Source organism: Pleurodeles waltl, chromosome 6, assembly GCF_031143425.1.
Source record: "Pleurodeles waltl isolate 20211129_DDA chromosome 6, aPleWal1.hap1.20221129, whole genome shotgun sequence".
Classification (NCBI taxonomy): Eukaryota; Metazoa; Chordata; class Amphibia; order Caudata; family Salamandridae; genus Pleurodeles; species Pleurodeles waltl.
Window position 1 is genome coordinate 1,379,215,785 of NC_090445.1, and position 23,916 is coordinate 1,379,239,700.

Sequence of the window (23,916 nt, forward strand, 5' to 3'; positions counted from 1 at the left end):
AACTCCATCAAATGGCAGTACACCCGGTAATCCATATCTCTGGGGTACTCAATGAGTGAGAAGGGGGATTGCTGTCCCTCCAGTGACATGCTGGGTCTCATTTGGCAATCGGCAGTCATATCAGCAACAGAACGTGAGTTTTTTTTCCCCCTCATTACCCCCATCAGTGTCCTTTTTGGTTCCAAAAGAGTAGGTACCTCTAAAACTGTGACAAATGTATCGTGTATTTGTCTCCAAAAAACTCAGAGCAGTTCTAAAGGTGCCTATGTCAACTTTACTCCAGCTGCAGTGAGTTGTAGAGGCAATACCCATATTCCATATCCTCTTGGTGGTATAGTAGGACCTATGAAAGTAGTTGATTGGGATTAGTCTGAGGTGGAAGGAGGTTGCTAGCGAAGGAGCATCCATCTTCGCCTCCTGCCAATCTGAGTCCTGCAGCCCGCCAAAGTTTTGTTCCCAACTGGGCCTTGTCTTACACAAGGGTTCATGACAATTGATGACCAGAGTCTTGGACACCATTGAGATGCCTTTGCTGAAAAATAGATTCCATCGTTAATTTGAGTTCTAGCGGGTTAAATTCTAGAACCTCAGGCACATACTTATTATGTGAATCAAAAGTGTGGCATAGATGTAAATATTTAAATAACTGTATATGCGATGCAACTGAAAGTCCCCTAGCAGGTTTTCAAAGAATTTGATATTTGAACCTATCCAAACATCCCCTGAGGTGGATATCCCAATCAGGTCCCAGACTCTGAAACCCTGAAGTTTCGACACATATAACAACCACAACCCGTTTCAAAGACGAGTCTCTTTGTTTGTCCTGCCACACCAGTGTATGTGTGCTAGGGCCATCTGCCAGCTTTCGAAAGCTAGCTTTGTGATTTGCTGCAACCAGCGAGATGATCTACCCCCATAAACTGAAGAGAGTATTGCAGGATTGTCTGGTATACTATGTTCTAGCAGGATGGTAGGGTTGTGACTGTCACTGAAAAGCCAATAATAGATGTGGAGTACAGGGGAGGCTAAATAATAAAATCTTATTTCCACAGGGCAGAGTGCTCCATCATTATAATTGAGTGGACTTCGCGAAGGAGTTTGTAGGTATCTTGCCTGCCCATAAGAACCCCATGACCATAGCTAGTAATAGGTTATGCAGCAGTCCATTTACTCGCACCTGAGCTCACAAGGACTAACATAACGTAATAATACATTTAAGGAATTGAGGGCCGAAGATCATCCCGTTGAGTATTTGGAGCATGATGGGAAAATGGACAGAGTCAAAGACCCTCTCAAAGTCTACAAGGACCAGAGCAGTTGGTTAGTTGCCCTCTTAAGTGCCACCTGCACACTCCGCAAACAGTGTTGGGTTCCCCTACCTGGCATGAAATGGTTCTGGTCATAGTGTATGAAGGAACAGATGACCTTCACCAATCTGTTGGCCAGGATTTTTGCAACAATTTAGCCTATAAATTGATTAAAGAGATTAGAAAGAGAGGCTCATAAGAAGACCACTCAATTGCTGGTTTACTGGGTTTTCAAAGGAGTTCTGTTGTCACACGTCTGAGATCATAGTGGAGTGAAGATGCCCAGCAGCCTTGTCAATCTTTGCCTGCAGGTGCGTGCAGCACAGTAAGTGAGGCATACTTTTAAAAAATTTGCTGGGAAACCATTAGGTCTGGCACTGTGCAAGAGGGCATCTGCTGCAATGGAGTTTGATAATTGTAGGTGTGGAGGTTGGTGAACCTGATAGAAGTCCTGAAAGTAAGAGGCAATGTGGACTGCGATTGCCTCTGAGTCAGAGAGACTGCTGCAGTTTCCCACCTGTATTGAAGGGATGATTCTGAGGCCAGTGGCCCTGCCAGGAAACCAATAAAGGAGTTTTCCACACTTATTCCAAAGCTTGTAAACCCAGTGCTGCAATAATGTTCATGCTAACTTTGCTGTGTCAAATAATTTTGTTCTCTGCACTCTTGAGTGAGCTCAAGCTCAGAATGTGAGATGGCACTGAATGACACGGCCAGCTGGATTTCTAGGTTTGCCTTTTGTTCTTAAGCGGATGTTGTGAAGTGGATGTCGTATTCTCTTTCCCTTTCCTTCCTCTACCCCAGGTGTAGGGCCTTGTTTCTCACTACTGCCTTGAAAGCTTCCCAGAGGCTCATGGCAGATGTGACTAAATTAGTATTGAGCCCAAGGTATTCTTCTGTGACCTTCCCCCTTCTAGTGGTCTGCAAATTAATCTCCCAACCACCATGCCTTCAAGTGCCATATATGACTCTGCATCTCCACTCGGACGGCCAATCAACATTGTAACAGGGGAGTGGTTGGAGACGCCACAGACTTGAGAAAAAACGGTAGCCCAACTTGGAGAAAGTGTGGTGGTGTATGGAATAATTGATATATTGTCTGGCCACGGGGTACCACCTCTGCCCCCCATCACAGAAACCCACCGATTGTGCCCACATGCTCAGTGTCCCGGATGTAGGGTTCAAGGAGGTGCTATCCAGATCTTGGGAAGGGTTCTTAACTACATTGACGCACCCTCCCACAACAGTCATGCCTATGAGTAGGTCAATAACAGGTCCGTTTCTACTTGAAATTGATACTAGTTAGATTGGGTGGATGTTCACACTCATTATGGACCATACCATGCCTTCCAGCATTGGTGTTATCATCACAAACCTGCCTAGGTCATCTATGCAAACCTTTGATACCACCAGTGAGAAGGATTTGTGTAAGAGTATGGCCACCCTTTGGGAGCCTTTAGTGAATCCTGTGTCGAACACCCTTGGGTTTCCATGCCTACTGCAGCTTTAGTAAGTAAATCTCTTGTAAGAGAAGGGCATTGGATGCTGGGACCTAAGCATGGCTCCCAGTGTTTCTTTCTATGTTGAGATAGATTTTTGAGATGTGGAGGGAGGTCTCTCCTCATTCCAAGCCCACACCCGCTCCATATGCTGAATGAAAAATGATTTAGTAAATGACCTTGAGTCTAGCTGGAAATAGGAACATGTATTTCACATTCATTGCTCTAAGTTTGTTTCATATGCTCAGTGGATTTGCTTTGTGATTGCGCAAGCATGCTGTGGTCGGGGTAAAATAAAGTCTCTGCATGTATACAACCTGACCTCACCCTTTTCCCCTGCCACCCATGGAACTAAATCCCAGTCTCTGTGGCAAACTATAGGTGGGCGATTGGGGCTTGGGTGGAGGCCTTTGAGTGAGGAGGTGTTGGGCCCTCCCAGTTAGAAAGCATGAGAAGCACTTACTGTTTGGAAGAAGCTTTTCAGCCTCCCTCCAGAAAGGCTTCCAGATACAGACCATCTACTCCTTTGAGAAGGCCCCAAAACTTTAGATTGTTGTGGCGTGACCGACTTGCTATGTTTTGACATGGACTGATATATTGCTAGTAGGTTGCTTCAGCTACTGCACAGTTGTATTAAGGTTCTTCAATGTGCCCTTCAGTTCAAAGATACAGGCCTCAACCTTGGTCACCTACTCAACATCATTACGGAATTCCTGCCACAACAGGGTAAAAGCAGCAGCAATTGCCCTTAAACTGGTCTTGAATGCAAACCTAGGGCCACGAATAGCCTGAAGCTTTTGATCCATCAAGGCATGAAAGACATTTGTATAGGTTTGAGTTGACAAGATAACTCTCAGAGGTGTTTCTGAGCATCAATCTCGCCCCATTAATTCTGCAAGGGGATAGTAGCATGCTCCAGAAAGCACAGTATGCAACCCCAGTACACACCAGCATACTAATGCACAACTTCTGCAGAGGGGTCACTGCGCAGCTCGCAGTCTACAAAGCTCTTAGAGAATGGTGCCCACGGAGTGAACAGCATGTTGTGTGACCACTATCAAAGCCGCAGGCGACTGTCACCCTACCTTCCTCCTCCACAGGTCTGTTTGACTGGTTTGAAGCCCGTCTGCATCAGCATGCCACACAGGTGTTACCGTACCCCGGCTGTAGACCCTTGGGAACTTACAAGGTAGGATTCAAGATTCTAGTTGGCAGCTCTAAAACAAGGCGGCTGCCATTATGTGCCTTTAGCCACGCCCCCTTGAGTTTCCCTATCGAAACAAACTCTCATGCATCCTATAATCCCATAATTTCCATAAATTTAACAAATCACACTCCCTGGTTTAAAATCCGGAATATGGAATTGTGTTGTGTAGGCTGAGGGAAATGATGTAGGAGACAGGCTTGTGGCCACTTCACTCCAGACCTCAAAGGCTGGACGCGTTACATCCAAAACATATGTCACTGCAGGTCTGGATTGCTTAGAGAGCCAAATTAAATTCCGCAGTGATCATCCCACCATCATGGCTTTCAAATCAAGCTAATGTTTTTCTCTTTTCATTAAGGACCATTTGCCTTACGCTATAAAAGGCCAAACATGTCTTGTCTCGTACAGATGCCTCAGTTGTCTGTCTAAGGGTGGGTGAATTATGGTGCATTTGAGGAAGTTCGCCCTCCTGCTCCACAGGTTTCAAAATTGTAGGCTTTCACCTCAAAAATAGATGATTTTCCTGATATGATTATGTGGAGATCAAATTCTCTTATTGCATTTGACACAAAAATATACATCAATAGTTGTGGAAATGTACAATTTCATTTTTTGGGAGATACACATCCTCAAATAACTGGACAACTGTACACCACCCAATTAAACCAGGAAAATTATTTTTAGGGGGGATGAAAGCCTTCTAAACCTACAACACTAATTGGCATGTCTGATATCTAGCTACATCTCGAAGACCCAGCCCACCCAAGTGTTTCAATGCTCTAATCACTTTTTGGACACCCTAGCCTTTTTACCATGCCATTTAAAGAACCCATTGCGGTTTGGAGGGAGGAGGGCTATATTCTTTGGCGGCAACATTACAGGTAGCACCTGAAAAAGGTGTTTTGGATGTGGCAAGATAATATCTTTAAAGAGTCCATTCTTCCAAACCACAAAATAAAGTGGGGACCTCATCAGGTCTCTATTTAGAGTAGTTGTTAGGTATGAGTAATTAGCCTTGTATAATCTGTTCAATGTGGGTGTGATGCAAATATCTAGATATTATATTTTTTTAGCCAACAATATGAGGAAACCCTCTCCAGCTGGTCATGTGCTTCCTGCTCCACACCACTCTTAAAATTTCAGATTTATCCCAATTCACTGAAATACTAAAATCTCTCTGTAGGACTCAAGGATCATCATGACACAATATAGGTGGTTTTTGTGTGTCAGTAATATATCGTATGTAAAGAGTTAGATCTTGTGCTGGTCTATTCCAGATTGATGTTCCCTAATCTCACTTGCTTACAGATCCTTACCGCCAACATTTCCAACCATCAAGACAAAAAGAAGCGACAGGGGCTGAACCCTGCTTCACACCCCGGCCCAGCAACTCTGTTTCCAATCTCAGACCATTGATGACTACCATGGCCTTTGGCACTACTTCATTTGCCCCAATAAGCATCTGCACCACTGGTCTCAGCCCCATCCTAAACAGTAAATAGCACAGAAAGGTTCAGTCCACCCACTCCGATGCTTTTCAGTATAAAGGGATGGGATAAAAAGAGGGATCTTCCTTACATTCGGTTTCTTTTTCAAATGCTGAACTCCTTGAATGCTATCAAATGTATTTCTCTGGTTTGTGAAGCCTGATTCGTATGGTGGTACACACACACACATGTGGTCTGCTAATCAGGTGTCAAGAATTCTTGTAAATAGTTTAGAATCACTATCTAGTAAAAAGATGAGCCACTATGAGGCGTATATCTGTGGGATGTCCAGACCTACGTTTTAAAGTTTTATTAGCTTCTATCATGGAGAATATAACTCTTTTTAGTTTGCATGAATGAGTTGAAGAGTTTAATCCATCTGGGAGCCAAAACACATCTGAAGTATTTATGCAGGAAGTTGGCCAACCCATCCGGACCAGGAGCCTTATTGTGTAATTGTCCTTATCTCTATAGACACCTCTTATTCTAAAATAGGAACCTCCAGTTCCCCTAGAACACCCAGAACGCATCTCTCTTCCCCACCTCACAAACTTTATTTGGCCTTCATGGGCTTTCGTGTCTTATGCCTGTAGTGATCAGTTTCCAACTTTCTTGTCACCAAGTCCCAGTTATGTTTTTTGATCCGCATTTGCAGCGATACACCTATGCCTAATTATGCCTTAAAGGCATCCCATATTGTGCTCAGTGACACTAATCCTTTAACTCAAAGTATTCCCTAATCTGACCTTTCAGCTCATGGTGCATAAGTCCTATATTTTCAGACCAAATGTCAACATACCCTTCCTGTTGAATATATTACCTAAATCCTCATCTCATTTAACCTGGAATAAACCGGATTCCTATATCGGCACCAGTAGTGGGTTGCATTATAGTATCCAGTCCCCACAAGAGATCTATTCTGGAGGAAGGTTTGTGTACATGCAAAAAGACAGTGATCTGTTTGATGTGTGAATGAGATTCACACCGAGGACAATCAGCACCACCTCAGAAAGCCCTACCCAGTGTCTTTTGATAGCACTCCTCCTGCATACTTGTTCACAGCTGCATCAGGAACAATATTAAGTTGCCCGATCATCTCAAGTAGTCTGTACCTTTATGTGATTTTTTTTTATTAGAAACCACAAGAAGTTCTCATTTGTCTCACATTTGACAAGTAGATCATAGGATATTCATTACAGCATTCAACTTTGATAAAAAAGCATTCTTGGGGGAGTTAGGTAGACCACTCATCCTACATAGGATTACTCAGACCACTCGAAATAGCTAATATTAAACTAATCTTTGAGTTCCCCTTGGACTTTTGGGCCAGTTCCCAACAACCCCTGCTCTTATGCAGTGTTTCTGGCATTTCCTGGCTTCTGGCCACTCAGTCCCAGGATTCAAAGGCTGCTTGACCCTTGTCCATAGTACAAATTACATTGAACGTCTCATTTATTTGGAACCAACGGGAGAATTGGAATGCCTAGCATTAGTGAATATGGTGGTTTCATAGCTCACTAGATATCTGTATCAGAGCTCATCTCTTATTCAAGATGCTTTAGGAGACCTCTTGGCTGGATGTCACTGTTCATATATCTTGTTTCTTCCTTGATCCGGGAGGAGACAGTCTTTCATGAGTGATGAACTCAGCATGACCATAATGTCTCTTGGTCGTGATCCTGCTAACTCTCGGGAGCCCAACACTGTGGGCTTTCATGACGCCAATTGGAAAGCCCTTTATTCTCATGGAGAATCTGGCCAAGGAGACCAGGGCCAATACCTTTGATATGCACTCTCTGAGGTTTCCTTTGTGTTCAGAGCCTAATATTGCCCCTTCCACATCTGTCCCCCAGATCATCAGATTCCAGCCATTTCCTCCAAATGTGAAACTGTCAAACGCACATTTCCATTGCATGTCCTCAGAATTATACTTTTTACAAATGCTTGTCTTTCAAGAAAAATATCTAGACTCTTATTTGTCTTATTTTTAGAAGGTGATCACTTTAACGGCCTAATGTACTAAAGTTCTGAAAGGGATCGCATGATCAACATACATGGTATAGATTTATACAAATAATCTTATTTATTTTCCGTTTACCTCGAATCCTCCTACCGAGGGGAAAACGAAGAATGCTGGGCTCAAACAGAAAATAAATCCTGATATTGTGGTAGCATAAACCAGGCTGGAAAACAGTGGAGAGCTGTATAGCTCTTATGCCAAGCTACAGTCGGTGAGTGATTGGAGAGGTAGGTGGGTGGAGAAGGGGACTGTTATTGGGTCGTGGTGTAGTGGTCTTTAATGAGGTGCGTCTTCTGCTCTTTTCTAAACTGGACTAGGGTTATTCAGTTCTGGTGGTTAGAGGGATGTTGCTCATGATCTTGGGTGCACTTCGTCTCCAGTTTGATGGTGTCCTGACTACTGGTGTGCCGAGAGCCACGAAGATGGCGACTTTTTCAGACAGATAGGCAAGCTGCAGTTGTGATGGCTTTGTACTTTTCGTACTATCTGCCCTGCAGGATGTTTTATACTGACATAATGAGAGTGGGAAACACCCCCCACTCCCGCTGACGCGAATAGTTAATCATGACAGATGGGCAGCCTAGATAAAATGTACTTTAGAAAACTAACTTGTCACCACTATAATTGTACTGAACCAAATTCATGGTATTAACACTTATTTGTTTATCTGCTCTTCTAATGTAGTAGTATATCTCAGTAGTATTGTTACGGTAGTATTGAGCATTACTAACCCTTCTCACGAGGCCGCTATAGTGCATTAGAATGACAACTGTTCCTCTAAGGTTTGTATAGGTCCGTCTCTGCAAGACTACTACACTTTCAGTGGATCAGTCTCACTCCTCTGCAGTACTATCAACATTTTTATAGAACTTTTACAGCACTTTTCTGCAGGACACAACTTTGAATAACTAGGTAATTACATTTCATTCATAGACCTTGGAAAGATCAAGCATGGATAATTATTACAAACCTATATAAAACTATATTCCAAAAATTAAGACCAGAAGATGGACCCCTCGCATGCAGAATGGGTATGTCACGGGCTGTGGTAGGGTGAGTTTCGCTCACACTGCACAGGAAAGTACAGTGCAGAATCCGTAGCACTCAGCACCGGTCCAGCGTGTGCAGCACCGGCGGGGAGCATCAGAGCATTCTCTCTCGCACCGAGCACAGCGTAAAACCCTGCAAACCTCCCACTGCCTTCTTTTCTGATAGAGTACAGATGCGCATGCTGAGGCAGCCCGCTTTTTGTTTTCTCTTTTATTTACTTACCCTGGAATTAATGTACCTGGTAGTGCAGGGCATAATGGGGATTAGGGCTTTTTAGGGAGTAGCATGCAGCAACTGGCGTTTATTCATCATTTCCCCAGTGGCACTGGAAGTAGGGGCGCAAGGGAGTCCACAGCACCCTCATAAATTCTTGGTGTTTTTAAGATGAAGAAATAACAATGGGAGATGCCTTTGTCATCGTGGCAGTGACGCTCCTCAGGGTGGGACTCCGGGGAATGAAAGGGGAGCCAGCACAAGAAAATAAACAGACCCAAAGCACGAGTGTGGAATAGAGCTAATGAAAATACAAAAAAATCACTGTAATTACTATAAAAACAATCATTTTGAAACAATTTTACGTAAACGAAATGTCAAACTTATTTATGACAATACCTGTCAAACGTTTTGTAGGCTCGTGTTTTGCTGGCATGCGCTTCCTAAGTCGTACATACTACTTCACATGTTGTACAAAAGGCTGCCTAACCCCTTTACATTTTGTGCTTCCGACGCTCCGCGTACAGTCAAAATGATAATGGACACAAAAAGGGTTACTGGTATTCCCACAGAGCTCGTATGTCACTCTTCTGGGAGATGGAACATTGCAAATGGGCCAAAGCTTGACCCCTGGTTTAACCGCATCTCTCTTCCCCCATGAGCTACAGGTGGAGTACCGAGAGAAGGCCCTGAGCAGGTGCATTGGCTATCTTCCAGCCCCCCGCACCAAAAACATTATTGGGTCCTCCTCTGTGGTACAAACAATGATGCCAATATGTCTCAAGTGTAGTATGAAAAATAGTGATAGGTAAGCTTAGATCAATGCCAATCATGAGCCTACCCCGCCACCTCAAACACAACCAAGTTGCGTAAAATAAGAGGTTAGTGGGAGGTAAAAAGTGCACACCCGTGTAGAAGGGTGTCGGTGGCCATATGGGATAGGAGAAAGGGTAGTGATACCAGGAAGTTCGGATTCGGCACATTCGGGCCGAAGAGTGATTTCGGAGTTGTCACAGGAGAACAAAGAGGCCAAAGTTACCTCACGTTGGGTTTGAAAACCCCCTTGATTACCCTTAAGTACGCCTGTATTCATGGCTTTTGTGGGGTTGCAAACAAGCATTGGCAACAGGCCTTTCCTTTGGACCTATTGACTTTGCGCCATTTTGTAAGCATGGGTACAATGCGCACCAACAAAATAACATGGGCACTTTTCATTTTATTTTTATTTACTGATCTAACTTGGATCAGTAAATTTAAAAAAATGTAGTGTGAAAGCATTTCTTAAAGCAGGTGTGGGGAAGCAATAAGCTACACGTGGGCAAGGGGGTGGAAGCAAGGAGGACCGATGGAACAGAAAAAATAAGGGCAGGGTTGGAAGCAACACAGAGGGTGCAGGTGGGGAGAGCAACACGGAGTGTGGGTGAGATGTACCTGTCATGGTTAGAGAACAAAGTGGAGTGAGAAATACCCAAGCAGGAGAGGGGGCACAGCAAAGGGAGAAAGGGGTGTGTGAGGGAGACAGCTGGAAAGCGCATGCATCTCATAGAGTGAAAAAAATAGCGCTTGAAAACTAAGCAGTGGAAGGCCACAAGTGATGAGGTCGTACTCTAGGGAGGAAGAAACATAGGAGTAAGGAAGCCCACACAAGCTAACAAAAACACAAGCATATGAGTGACAAAACCAACCAATGCTAAGAAGTTAATACCCCCTTCCACAGCCCTCCCCTTGCCCAGGCTACATGGACCTCTATGATGGAGAGCTACTTTGCCATTTAACAAGTAGATTCCTATAAGGGTATGGTGGAAAACTGAACTATGTAAAGTGGCTGATTAGAATGCTTTGTAAAAGTGAAATGTCTGACAGGAGTAGGGAGAGGGCCTCTTGTTTCTTCTTTGCCCTGAATACAAGAATTATCAAGACCTAGGCAGCAGTTCTTGGATGAGCTATGGCATCAGTGGGAAGATAACTTGGAGGCTAGATTAATCTTTTCTTCACCTGCAGAATAGTTTCTTCCATAGTGGAGCATGAAGTCCAATCTCTCAAGGGAATCACTTCATCATGACGTTACTCACAAACCATTGTGGCAGATGTCTTTTTGTTGGTATGCTGAGACCATCTGCAGAACAAGGCAGAGCGAGGCTTGTGTTTGGACTGGTAATGCTTCTGTTACATCAATGGACTGAGCTCCAATAGAGGACATCTGGCTCTCAAGGTCTTCCTGGATACTAATTCTGATGGAAAACATTACCACTTTTCAGTATCTTAACAAGCTAAGCAGCAGCTCAGCTGATCCAGTTCTGAGGTAAATAATTTGGAATTCTCTGTAAGAAGCTCGTTAATAAAGTCAGTTTGTCGTCTGGGTCTGGAGAACTACGAAGAAGTTCTTCTCAGCACATACTTCATAGAAAACCATAAGTAGATTCTAGACGATGTTGCCAGAATTTCACTGCCAGAGTATTGGAATAGGTATCGCTGGGCAGCGCCATTTTGGCATACTGGCTTAAAATCCCACTGATTTTATTACTCCATGTGAAGTTGAAGTATTTGAGTACAAAGGATTGTCAGAACCGCTGAATGGCCAAAACAGTGTTGACTTTCAGAACCTCTTCAAGCATTTTTAATGCTACATAGGAAAGCTTCCAGGCAAACCAAATTTGCTGAAAGAGACACGTGGACAGTTGCACCTTCGCATTGTGATGTCTTTGAATCCTGCAGCCTGATTACTGCAATTATACAGTATAGACTCTTAATTCTACATGCATTAATGTATGAACATTCTGAAAGATGTGAAAAGACCATCAACATAAGCCACCTTTGACTGTAAAGGAAAAATAATGTGTATGTTCTCAGTTTAAAGGCCCTGCTCAAAAAGATTCCAAAGATCTCTCTTCATTATCCCAGTTGTCAACGACTTTTTTGTGAAGTGTTAAATACGATTTGCTCTCCTAGACAACAGCCTTTATCACCCTTAATTTTGGTCTGTCTGAATTGATGGCTTCTCTTTATGAGCCTATACACAAGGTGTCATATTGAAAGGTAGGATAACCTGATTTAAAATATTAAGTAAGTCCCCCCCTAAATGCACCTTGCTGGTACAAGGTAGGGTACATAATTTGTAAGAGTGGAATACAAGTGGCATTAAAAATGCCATGTTCCGTCATAGAGTAGACCCAAAACAGCATTCACTGGTCAAGCTGCAGCTGATATATAGGAAAAGTCAAAGCATAGAGTATGCACTATATTCCAGAACGTTTGATCAGTACTAGCTACGGACTTTGCTCAAAGACCTTTTTTATATTTATTAATAATAGAATTTAGTAGTGAGGTTGGATTTTTATTAAATTTTATCTTATTAACTCTCCTCTGGTCGCCCATTGACACTGGGAGTTCAGTGGTTTGCTGTAGACATATAGCTTTGTTTGCCTCTGGGTTACCGATTTGTTTGTAAAGCAGCCTGGTCTCAATTTACCTGCATTTGCTGAGCTGTTTATGACCTTGTGTAAGGCAAGTTTCTGCTCTTCACGCCATAGCAAATCAGCAATTTATTTCCTTTCAGATTTCTGCAGGCAGGAGGAGATTTGGAGTGACTTCCTTTTCAAGTATCTGTCAGTGTAATTCTACAGATGTCGCTTTGGTGTGGGGTGATGCTCCCCACAACAGGCTCTCCAGCCTGGAACACCCACAACAGAGGCATAAAGAGGTGTGAACTATCTACTCTTGGCTATGAATAGGCACAAGGCAGTGATCAGGAAAGAGACAAAAGGTGTTTTTTTCTAAAAGATGTTGCTTTGAACAACAGACCACAACCCCCTTAAGCCCTGCCATCTGCCAATTGGCAGTGCTACAGAATCAAATTTCTATAGAAGCCTTGTCTCCTTTGTCCTCACTTCACTGTGTAGGTATCCTACCTCCTGAATCTCTTGTAATCTATCCCCACTGTCCTGGAAAAAAATCACCCCTATCTTGTGCACAGGAACAAGCTAGGGGCTTCCAAAATGAAACCCTCAGGCCTTGATCATTTTGCTTTGCTTAAACGTACAATGCATATACTACAATAGCCACAAACACACAACATACACATGGATGGGATTAGTTGACAAAACGGTATGGAGAGAGACACTCAGACAGTGCCAAATAACTCATGTTTAGTGAGTGAGGCAAAAACCTTTAATTACTGAATAGTGAAAGATCTTTAAGTGAGACTTTTCTTTTTTCTGTGACAACTCTCCTTGTCCAGCATACAAACCCTCTACCAATGTTGGGAAACTCAACATTATGTTTAAGAGGACTACCCCTAGGCTTGACACAGAACAGCCTAGGGCTCTTAATATTTTAATGATGTGTACACTTCGGATTTGGAGTACCATAATGTTCTTTCTTTCTACAGCTTATATCCCCCAGTTGCCTTCTATCTCAGAAAGAGTTCCCTCACCACACTCCTAAAACCCTGCATGAAAAATTTAACTTGACGTACTTTAAATTGATTTCTCCTCTTTCTTTCTTCAGTGACCTTCTTATCTTCCATCCTCTGCATGTCTTCTGTTTCTGAGTATAGCCTTCTCTCAGTCTCATGCCTGCCTTAATCCTTTTTATTGTAATTCTGAAATTGACTGATACCTCATTTGGTAGACCACAATCTCTCCTCTTTAAAACCCTATCTATCCCCGTAAACTTACATTAATAATATCCACGAGCTCACTAGCTATTCACCTGAAACCACATTGGCCCCCCAATAATCACACCTAACTGATATTAATATAATGTATGACAAAGTAGCTTGGGTAAATGCATGCATTTGTTTTCTTAAGAGCACACAGCTAATCTCAATAACCAACAATAAACACTAGTTTAACCTCTAACCTTGGGTTCTGGATTGGACAGCTACTGGTCGTAAAGCGCTTCAACACCTCATCAGGGGTAGTAAGTGCCATATAAATACAATTACAATTGTTTCCCCTGGTGATGAGGTGTTGTGTGTCTGGTGCCTACTGGGCACAGGAAATGAGGAAGGCTGTTCACAAACGGAACAGGTCCTTTCAGGATGGGAGGGAGGGTGTGTCAGGAATGATCAGGAAATGGTGGGTTCCTTGTCCCCTCCTCTCTCCAGAGTCTCCTGTAGTTAGTTATTCTCTAAAGGGCACGGTTGACAATCTGTAACCTCTTAACAGAATGTTTTGTGTGTTTACAGCAGATAACAGCCGGCTGCTGGGAGGAACCCAATACATAAACTACGGGGCCCTCGAACCCGGGATCGCTGAGACCTCCATGGTGAGTAGAATCGTTCTGAAATCCTGCCACCACTGTGTGTTTATGTATTTTGTGCAGCTCCAACCTGTCACCTTCCGTTTACTTCAGGGCACCCTGAGACATGTTAACCATTCAGAAATGGTAGGAACAGGGCGATTCGAAATCGGCAGGAAGGCACAGAGAGAATGAGCATCAATCATTAAAGGTGCTTGCAGGCCTTTGGACTGGAAGGATTGCAAACTGGTTTTCTCCCTAGATCTGGAGTCAGGTCTGTTTATGTAAGTGACAGGACAAAAGTACATACATGCCCAGCCAGTAGATCTATTCCTGCACCTATTGGTGGTCTGTGCGTGTGTGTTGTGCGAGCGTGCAGTGTCTGGGGGAAGTTAGCAGCACATCTCCGTTTGAATTACTTGTATGTGAGAGAAGTTTGCCTTACTGCTGCCTTTTGGGCTTATTTTGCCATCTTAAAATGCTAGTGCATGTGGGGCATAGGTTGTGTGTATGACAAGATTGTACTTTTTTTAACCTGTGCTCTACCAGGTCTGTGTGAGGAAAGTTGTGCCTGCTGCTTGCCGAGCTGTACATTTTTTGTGTGCAAGGGAACTTTGCTGTTCGGCTGCATGGTGTATACCACGATGTGTAGAGGAAACCCAAAATGATTCTGGTGCTAGACCACTTCTGTGCCATGGAAGCATGTACTGGTGATTGATGTAGCTGTTGTATGTGCAAGCATTTGACACTACATTTGGTTGTAAGTTGTTCTTCAAACAAGTGACAGGAATCACTCTCCAACTGTAGTCTTGTACCATCAAAATCCTGTACGATAGCTCAGCGGACTCATGCATCCATTGTTTGGGTCTGTGAGGTACCAGAATGTCATAGGTCTGAATCCCAGGGTGGTCCATTAAGATTTTCATTTGTCCGTTCTCGATAGCATGAGTACTATTAAATTGGCTACTAATTAACACGTTTTCAGCGCCTCGATACCAGGCAAATGGAAGTGCGCTATATGAGTAGTAGTGATTTATTATTATAAGTCTAAAAATGACGACTTTGTACGCAGCGCCTATTGTCTTTTCTGTACATCTTGGCCAGTCCTTGCACCTTGGGCTTTCAGTTACAACGTCCCAGCATGTCTCTTCGCCCAGCGGTGATGTATGTCATCACCTGGCATGTTTGGTGCTGCGGGTGTTTGCTGATGACTCATAGCTTTCAATTGATTCTTTTTCCCTGTTCTCGCAGGCGGCGTTCCCCGGTGCAAACTGAGCTGTGTATGCAAACCTCCATGACTCATTTGTGCACTGCGAAGGAACTTTGAACCTCTCTTCACTGAAGCAACTCAGCTCTCGACTATTGAGGTGCTCCCACTTAATGGCGTTTCTTAGGCCTCTCCTAGATGTCAAATGTGCCATGTCTTTGAGACATGTGGTTTACAGTTAGGGTGAAACAATCCGCCCACTACATGGGTCGCCGTTGTTTTATTCTATTTGGAATTTGCACGGCATGCACGCGTCATATTGTCTCTCCTCCTCTGGAGCGTGGACCAAGTACTTGTTTCCTTCCGTGGCGCCCATTTCTGGAGCTACTTTTTTCTTTGTTATCAAGCCCTCCGCGAGTGTTTGTGCTTCTCTCCTCTCACCCCGGTCCGTTTCATCTTATCCTCAACCCGCCCCTGACTTATCTCCCTCCACCCACCCTTGTGTCTGTTTCATCTCCATAGCCGTTCTTCCCTGTTCTTTCTCTTATTGCCTTTCCTCGCCCTTTGTTTTGACCGCGTGTCCCAGGCTCCTGGTCTGGAACTCTTGATGTGGATGCAAGCCTGACATGACTCCACAGGCAGACCTTCTGTATGCCTCCTTTTTCAGATCTCTTCTTACCCCGGAGGAGAAGTACTCCCTAGCAGGAGAGAGAAAGTTCACCAGCACCACACACAGTCGCTTTCTTTGCTTCCACATTCCGACAGTTTGTCCACTTTTACCCCCATTCCCCATCTGTCTCATCACCTCATGACAACTCTAACTGCACTCACCATCTTATGGCCTGTCTCTCCTTTATTTTCTTGACCACAAAATCACATATTTGACCAGACACTCTGCTCCCCAACACAGAACCTTTCCTTGGACGAAAATCAAATTGAGCCGTTCAAATATAGCTGTTGTTTTGTGGACCCTGTTGCTGTTATATGTATTTATGGGTGTATAATGGTACCTAAGTGGTCAATTGAAAGGTTGGCAAGGGCTCTCTGGTTATTTCATCTTTTTTGCTTAATGCTTTCCATATCATCCAATTATTTCATGATCCCAGGAAAAATTACATTTTGTCTTTCGGGCACTCTCTTTCCCATTGCAATAAAGCCTTTTTGGTGTTCTCTTTTGGCCATTTGTGGTTGCTTCAGAAGCCAGTTCGCTTAAGTGGCTTTACACTATCTGGATGAAGATTTCACCTCATTAGTACCAGATTAACAACCAAATACAGTAATAAGTAGCTGGTAGATGACTAGTCAAGCTTTGCCAAAGTCCACGTTTTTAGCAACGTGATCCATTTGCGGTATGAACTGTGACCAAGTCAAACCTGCGCTTGTGCTCACCAAAAAAATAAACATCATACCACAAGCACAGTCGTGATGCAATATTATTCATTTAGTTGATTACTTAAACTTGGGTTTTGAGCAGTCCCCACAATAAAGAGTGGATTTTTCGTTGAGGCCTGGAACCTTAAAAGAAATACACATATCCTTGGTTTACTTTAGAAAAAAAGGCAACACACTTTCAGTCTTTCTGTCTCTGTTTTGGTCTATGTGCCTCACAATTGCCTGCTTTAATTAAACAAAAAATTGTGTCACAGTGGCTCTCCCCTTAATCCATCTCTTCACCACCACCAAGCTCCAAAAGTCTTAGCAACAAAACGCATTTTCTAGGTTATAGGCGACGTAAGTTGAAAAGGGAGAAGTATATGGTCGGACCCATAGTATATGTAAATGCTCTTAGGTGAAAATACAGCATTGTGCAAAGTATGAGATGCTGTGCGTTCCACATCTACAGCGAGCACATATACATTGTTTAATTCAATTTTACAGTCATCTGGTTTTGTTGTTACAAGCAATATTTTGCACTCTCTCAGTACATATTTTTAATTGTTTAGCAATAGTTCAAGCCAACCCAGTTGGAGCACACAAGGCGCTCATCCTCCAGGGGATGCAAGAGAGGTGTGATTATGCACTAGGGTTACATTTACTCTTTTTAGATCGAGCGCACAAACGTTTTGACCTGTTGTAGGTATTGAGGGCTTTTAACCACACCCACCTTATGCCCATTGCGTTCAATCATTCGTGGTCATGCCTTTCAATAATCCTTTGTTTTCATTGGTAAATACTTTCCATTTGTCCCCGCTTTGCAGACTGACCCTTTTACATGGATAATTGCACGATTGCCGATATGTTTGATTGTCAGCGAACTTCTTTTTCCTTTTATGTCTCTCTTTTACGCTCATGGCTGCCATGGCGCTTTGAATCAGCTTGTTTTTGTCAACTGTTGTACTTTTCATTTTCAATTTATGTGTCAAGAAAAGTCCAGTTAGGAATTTACAACGCTGATAGCTCTAACTGGAGCAAATGCAAGACCGATTGCATTGCAAAGGTTTGTTAATGATGTATTAGGAAAATGCCAGTTTATCTCACGCTGCATCGTGTGTTTTAGCCACGCAGTCATATTATTTTTTCGAGTGATAAGTGTCACTTTCATCAGATTTAATAGTCCTACTTTTTAGAGCATTTTAACAATTTTGTTTACGTTGCATCCCTCCATAAGAATACTTGTTGTACAGAATCACAGCTGGAAGTAACAAAAAGCAATATGACGTGGCCAACTCTGACTGTCACAGCACTTTTTTCTTTACTTTTAGCCACGCTCTTATACAGTATGTCTTAAAACCATTATCGAAGACAAAAGCTCTTGCATAGGTGAGACCTGTTAACTTTGCCAATGCTTGTTCATTGTTGGAAGGTAACCCCCACCCCCCACCACCCCCACCACGAGTTCCTGCTTTTCGTTGACCAGTGATAGTAACCTAATTGTTTCAGGGAAGCTTTTCCCGCACTGGGCAGCGTATTTCTGCTTATCAAATGTTGTCCTTTCACATCATTCCTCATCTGTACCACAAGAGCCATGGTGTACTAGCCACCCTGAATTTTGCATTGATGTACGCCAGGAAAGGTTGGCATGTGGGCGATGAGAGTAACAATCATTTTGATGAAACTGTGAGTGAAGTAAGGTTTGGAACCTCTTTAGGTCAACCGTTATTGAAAAACCCAAAGACAAAATTTGTTGTCATGTTTGTAACTTAAATATTAATATATTCATACCAAAGTTCTAGAACTGAGACTTATGAGATTTGGAAGAAAGTACCAGGGACATTTTGGTTTAATGTGTGAGATCCTCCTATTGTAGAGACAAATACTTTCTCTTTTGCCAAACTAATATTGACTAATTTGCCAGCCTGTTGCACATCTGAATGCTGCACTGTGACTTTCATGGCCTTTATTGCCCTTCATATGGAGTGACCAGCTGTATTGAGGTTTCAAACACATCTACCGAGAGTATTAGAGTTGAGGTGATCTTTGCACGCCTGGGTAGAGACGTTTATGGAGGAAGAAATTAGGATACTGATTCGTCTATTTTGAAAATAAATTAAGGTGCATCGCAGAAGGTGAACAAAACAAAGATGCACAGCGTGAAAGGTTTGTGAAGATGCCCAGAGATTTCCTGAATCCTCTTAGCTCAGCTCTCTCACTAGTAGTAGGATGTCTGCACCTTAAACATGATCTGTTTTATTGCTGGAATTGGAAAAAAAAAAATGATTCTGGCAACCCATGAAATGGAGCTCAAAGTGTGACAGGGGAAAGGGGTTGGAGTCACAGGGGGTGGAACTTGAAAAGCAGAGTCTGAGGGTCAACGTATTCATTTATTAAAAAAAAAAAAAAATCTGCTGCAAAGAAATTAGAAGGAGAATATGTGACAGTGAATCTGTTCTAGCTTACTTAATTGGTCACAAAGACGAACTTGTTTACTATTTTGTATATTGTTTTGTCAAGTGCATATTCTGCATTTATATTTGTAATTTTTCCATCAGTATTAGATCTGTGTTTTAAAACCCGTTTTATTTTTTTAAACGTAAAAGCACTGGCTGGAAAATGATTTATTGAGTTTATTAAAAACTCAGTTTCAAACGTACCTTGCATTTATAACAAGCCTTAGAAACTGTTCTTCCAGTTTCACCTTGAGAGTGGAGAGTCGACTTTGGAAGTGTACCTGATTTTCTATTTGGGGGGCATCTCTTTGTCAGTTTTTTTGCGGCAGATTTTTTTCTTTAAAATAAATGTATAAGTTGACTGTCAGACTTTGCTTTTCAAGCTCCACGCCTCGTGACTCCACCCTGTTCTTTGGCACCTTGACCCCCAATCTATGGGTTCCTGAAGTAAATGTTTCCAATTCCAGCACTGGAAGAGGGGTAGAGCAGAGTGATCCGCAATAGAAATAGCTGAACAAAAATGGGACAAGGCAGAGCAAGAAGTGTTTAAACAAAAAAAAAAAGCAAACGAAAGCCAGGGCGGTTCCTTCGTATGATCGACTGCTGAGCAGGGCAGGACAACCAGAACCAGTAAACATCAAAGTGCGCTTGTCAGGTTAGTCTGGTGCCTTCCCTTGGCCAGCCTGACATGCAAACTCTTGAGCAGTCTCACCTGCACAATTGGCGACCCGGGGATCCAAAAGGCAGTGTAAAGAGCGATGAGTTGTCCTGCTCAGGCTAATCCTGACTCTGCTCTCTTGCTGTGTGACAGCAAAGGAGCAGTACCCGGAATGGCTCACAGACCCGCATTAGTGGTTACTAGGCAGACTTGAGAGGCAGGCAGCGCGGGATGGAAGCCTCAGTCATCTCCAAGGAGCAATTGCAGCATAATGACCAGTCGCTGTATGGCTTTATTGTCAAGCTGTGCAGTAACTGGCTATTCTGCCCTAGCTGTTAAGCCTCTCTCTCCCCCTTCCATCTTTGTGTGTTGCCAGTAACTGCATTGTACACAAGGGACAGTGGAGAGAGAGATGAGGAGACTGACATTGTGGCCCGAGCCTGATGCGAGACCTTGCACAGTCAATAGCACTTCATTTAAATTGTCATTTGCGCTACACTCTCTTTGAGCCTGCCAGGCCTGAATCTGATCACAGTGTCTGGTCAGTGAGTTGTCAGCTCTACTAGTAGTAAGTACAACATGAAATACTGGTGTTTTTACTGTGTCATTTTAGCTTTGTTGTACTACTTATGTTCAGCCGCCGTAATTTTTCACCCCCGCGTCATCAGATCAAAACAGTGTGCGCACCCCCAAGGGCCTGGCCCTAGCAGAAACAAGGCAGGTGTTAGTGTAGTGGTGGACAATGGCACGTGACTGACTGTGGCATAGTGGCAGCAGCATCAATCTCTTCCTTAAAGAAAGTTAAGTTAATCTGTGATAATCAATAATAAATAAATTATTTTTATTTCTGCTGAAGATCGATGTGCCTAAGTAACGGCCTAGTAATCACACGGCATGCAGGTCCTGGTGAAGTCTTGCCACGATATTAAACTCAGAATGTGGATTGGATGGAGGGTGAGACGAGCTGAGGCTTGATTTTATCAGGAAACCAAGATGACTGCTGATCAGTTCTTAATTTGTGCTTGTTGTTTCCGGTGCTGAGCACCGGCACTTATTTTTTAAGGGCCGGGGCTTATTCTTCTGCTTCAAGCATTTGCTGAGAGCAAAAGCCTCGTATGGGAAAGACGGAGGAAGAGAAAAACGAAAAAGCTCACAAAGGGAGAAAGTAGAAAGCTGCAGGAGTGAGCTGAAGGGGCAGGGAGTGGTTTTATATGGATTGAAGAGGCCCGAGATGGCTTCCGGATTACGCCGCCTCAGTATTCCGTGTTCACACATTTAATTGCAGCAGCCGCCTGTTTAAAAGGAGGGCTTTGGGCACCGGCATCTTTTTATTTACAAATTAAGCACTGCTGATGAGACTTTAGTGATCTTGCATGATGTGCTGAAAACCCTCCTCAAATGCATTAAAAAAACGAACAGTGATACATCTTACTCGCTCAGTCATAAGTGAGTGTGGAAAATCAGCTTCCATCCCATGGCTATGGTGACCTTAGAATGGGGAGGGGTTACTGGCCTGAAACGGGTAGTGGTCTCTTCTGCAATCCCAGTTGGATGTCTGCTATGGAATGACCTGGAGTCCTCACCCCCTCCACCCCCCCAGGGGCTGTCTGGCTGATCAAAACAAAACAGTGTGAAACCCTTCTCCCTCCCCCATATACAAAGATAGTGTTAGTGAGTATGGTCTTATTCTCAATCTAACAGTCTAGCGGTTTTGCACAGTATTGTCAACGTTACCTCTCATATGTGAAACCCCAAACCTGCAGGCGAATGGCGTTTGACATAGAAATGTGCTTAAAAGCACAAAACAGTATTGTGAGTTTAAAAGCATCAAAACCTGGTTAGGTACACTACACTGAAGAAAGTGCGCTTCTGCCTCTGCTAAAAATGATTCGCGACCGCCGTTTTCCCACAAACAGCTCAAAAATAATAATCTAGAGGCCTCTTTATCTGTTGGTCAGGTGCCCTCCTTGTCATTACCACAAATGTACATATCACATTTTTATGGGTTATTTTACTGCACTGTTTATGAAGTTGTGCGCAACTGAGAGAATATTGAAAACATGTTTTGCATTAATTGAAATTAGTGCTTGTTTTTGTTAAAATCTCAGTAACACAGCTGCCTAAAATGTCACAAACTGGTAATCTGTCTGTGCTCCGGTCTAACAGGCCTTTCAATCTACGCTGCACGCAGGTGTCTGGTGAGGTCCTGCCGCACTTCACACATCGCAGTCCGGGAAAGAGTGCAAATAAATCCCATCCGCATCGGTTTTCTGCCACCTCCGAGTACATAAACACAGAATGGATGCCATTAATGCTATTGATGTGTGGATTAATCATTAATGCCGGAGAAAGCACAATGGTATTACTGTGTTACACTCTGTAATTGAGCTGTAGCTCCCATACATGGTAATCCCTTCTGTGGCTGTCCCACTGCGGCTCTGTGAGTGGGATGATGACATAGGATAATATTCCTGGAACTGTAAACTGCACGTCTGTCTGCAAAGAGAGCCTGAGAATGTCTGGCAACAACGCATTGGATGCGGCCACAGGCAGTAATCTGTCGCTTGCCATGGAACACGTCACAAGCAAGCTCGATGTAGTCTAATACCTACACGCACGTCGTGGGTGTGTTTATTCCATGAACCCTCCCTCTCCAGTGCCTCACCAGTGGCAATTAATGCGTCTAGTTTGTTTATGGCCTGACAAATGGCGTGCAGCCTATGTAAAGTGGCTTGAGTTTGACAACAACAGAGGCTTCCAAATGCAAGCAATAAAATGCAGTGCCATTTGTCAGGACATAAACAGAAACACAGGTCCTGGTCAAAGACGTTTGAAGGCGTGGGCGAAGTGGGCTCAGCTCTGGCCCAGGGCCCCAGAATTTCAGGGAGGCCCCTTTTAGAGTCAGCTCTGTTCTGCACAGATTCTTGCCTTGATCACATTGAATAATTCTGAAACAAATTGTTTTAAGTACGTTTTCCTTTAATTTATTTTGAATGTAGGGGATGTGTGTGGGTATATTATGGACATTTTGCAGAGAAATGTTGTGTTTATGTACATTCAACAGCCATAAAACAGCTTTCTTTTAGATCAAAACGGAACCTCACATATGAGAAATATGAGGGATCACACAGATTATTTGCAGTAATATTAGTGAGCACTATTGAGGTTGTAACAACACTTTCACAATTGCTTTATTAACCTTGCTTTCTTTCTCCAATATGCTTGAAAATGCACAATTTGCCCACATTTTTAAAAAAAATTCTTTGGAGACGGGGAGAATCACCCCCTACCCCACAAACCCCTATTATAGCAGTCGGGCTTGCTCGCTATGCTCCCTCGCGACTGGCCACTCATCATGAATTTTTACACCCTACCACTTTAAAATGTCACCAGCCGCCACTGATTTAAGCGAAGTGCATGTATCTCCATAGGTTTCCATGTGTCTATTGGGGACCTTGTGGCAGTGTAACGGTGAATTTGTGTTTTGGTTCGTATTCGTAGAGGTCTTTCAGATGAAGTGTGCTTTTTTTCTTTATGTTAGATTCTTACTACGTACCTACGTTGTCTCAACAGACATTTGCTCAGTCACGTTTTTTGGGGTCCTGTTATGGTGTACTTGAAAAAGTGCTTAGGCTTGGACTTTCCGTGACCTGTAGCTGTAGTGCAGGTTCTCTACGGCCTAAAGATTACAGAATTGTCCTCTCCCTGCAGTCAGCCTGCAAAGGCTATGTCTAGTGGCCTAGTGGCATAACAAAAGTTCCCCGCAGTGCGGCAGGGCCCCCGACCTCCAGGGTGGGTGTGCCTCAATATAGTCCTTCGCCTGAGGGAGTCTGGAAGGGGCCCCCTCCATGTTCTTTGCAGGTGGGTGGATGGGGGTGGGGGTCCTGTTTCGTTATGCCGCTGTAGTGGCCACTGGCCTGCTGCGCTACTTTCATACACAGCCTGCATCCCGCCAAGCATACCGTGCGGTATTTGTAGCTCGAACCTAGCCAGCGGTGTGGCATGGAAATAAGAGAGTTGTTTGATAAATTCGGGCAGTACTGTTTGACGAGCTGAACCTCTGAATCTTTCCTGGCCCGGAGGCTGGATTCATTCACAGGAGGGCGTGCTGACACAGTGAGCACATACATATTGAAAGAGTCTCTTATGTTCTTTCACTTTAAATATTTTGGAATATGATCAATAGAATTAAGTCCCCAA

At 43.5% G+C, this 23,916-nt stretch overlaps 1 protein-coding gene across 7 annotated transcripts in view; it reads left to right on the forward strand.

Annotated features, from left to right (window-relative positions):
* ATP13A2 (ATPase cation transporting 13A2) overlaps positions 1 to 23,916 on the forward strand; it is a 671,851-nt gene that overhangs the window by 225,353 nt on the left and 422,582 nt on the right. For 5 of the 7 annotated variants that reach the window (XM_069240690.1, XM_069240693.1, XM_069240691.1 and 2 more), the window contains one exon: positions 13,972 to 14,051. In XM_069240690.1, the coding sequence (XP_069096791.1) occupies positions 13,972 to 14,051 (80 nt within the window). The remainder of the gene's footprint in view (positions 1 to 13,971; positions 14,052 to 23,916) is intronic. The other 2 variants (XM_069240692.1, XM_069240696.1) reach the window with 1 other exon arrangement.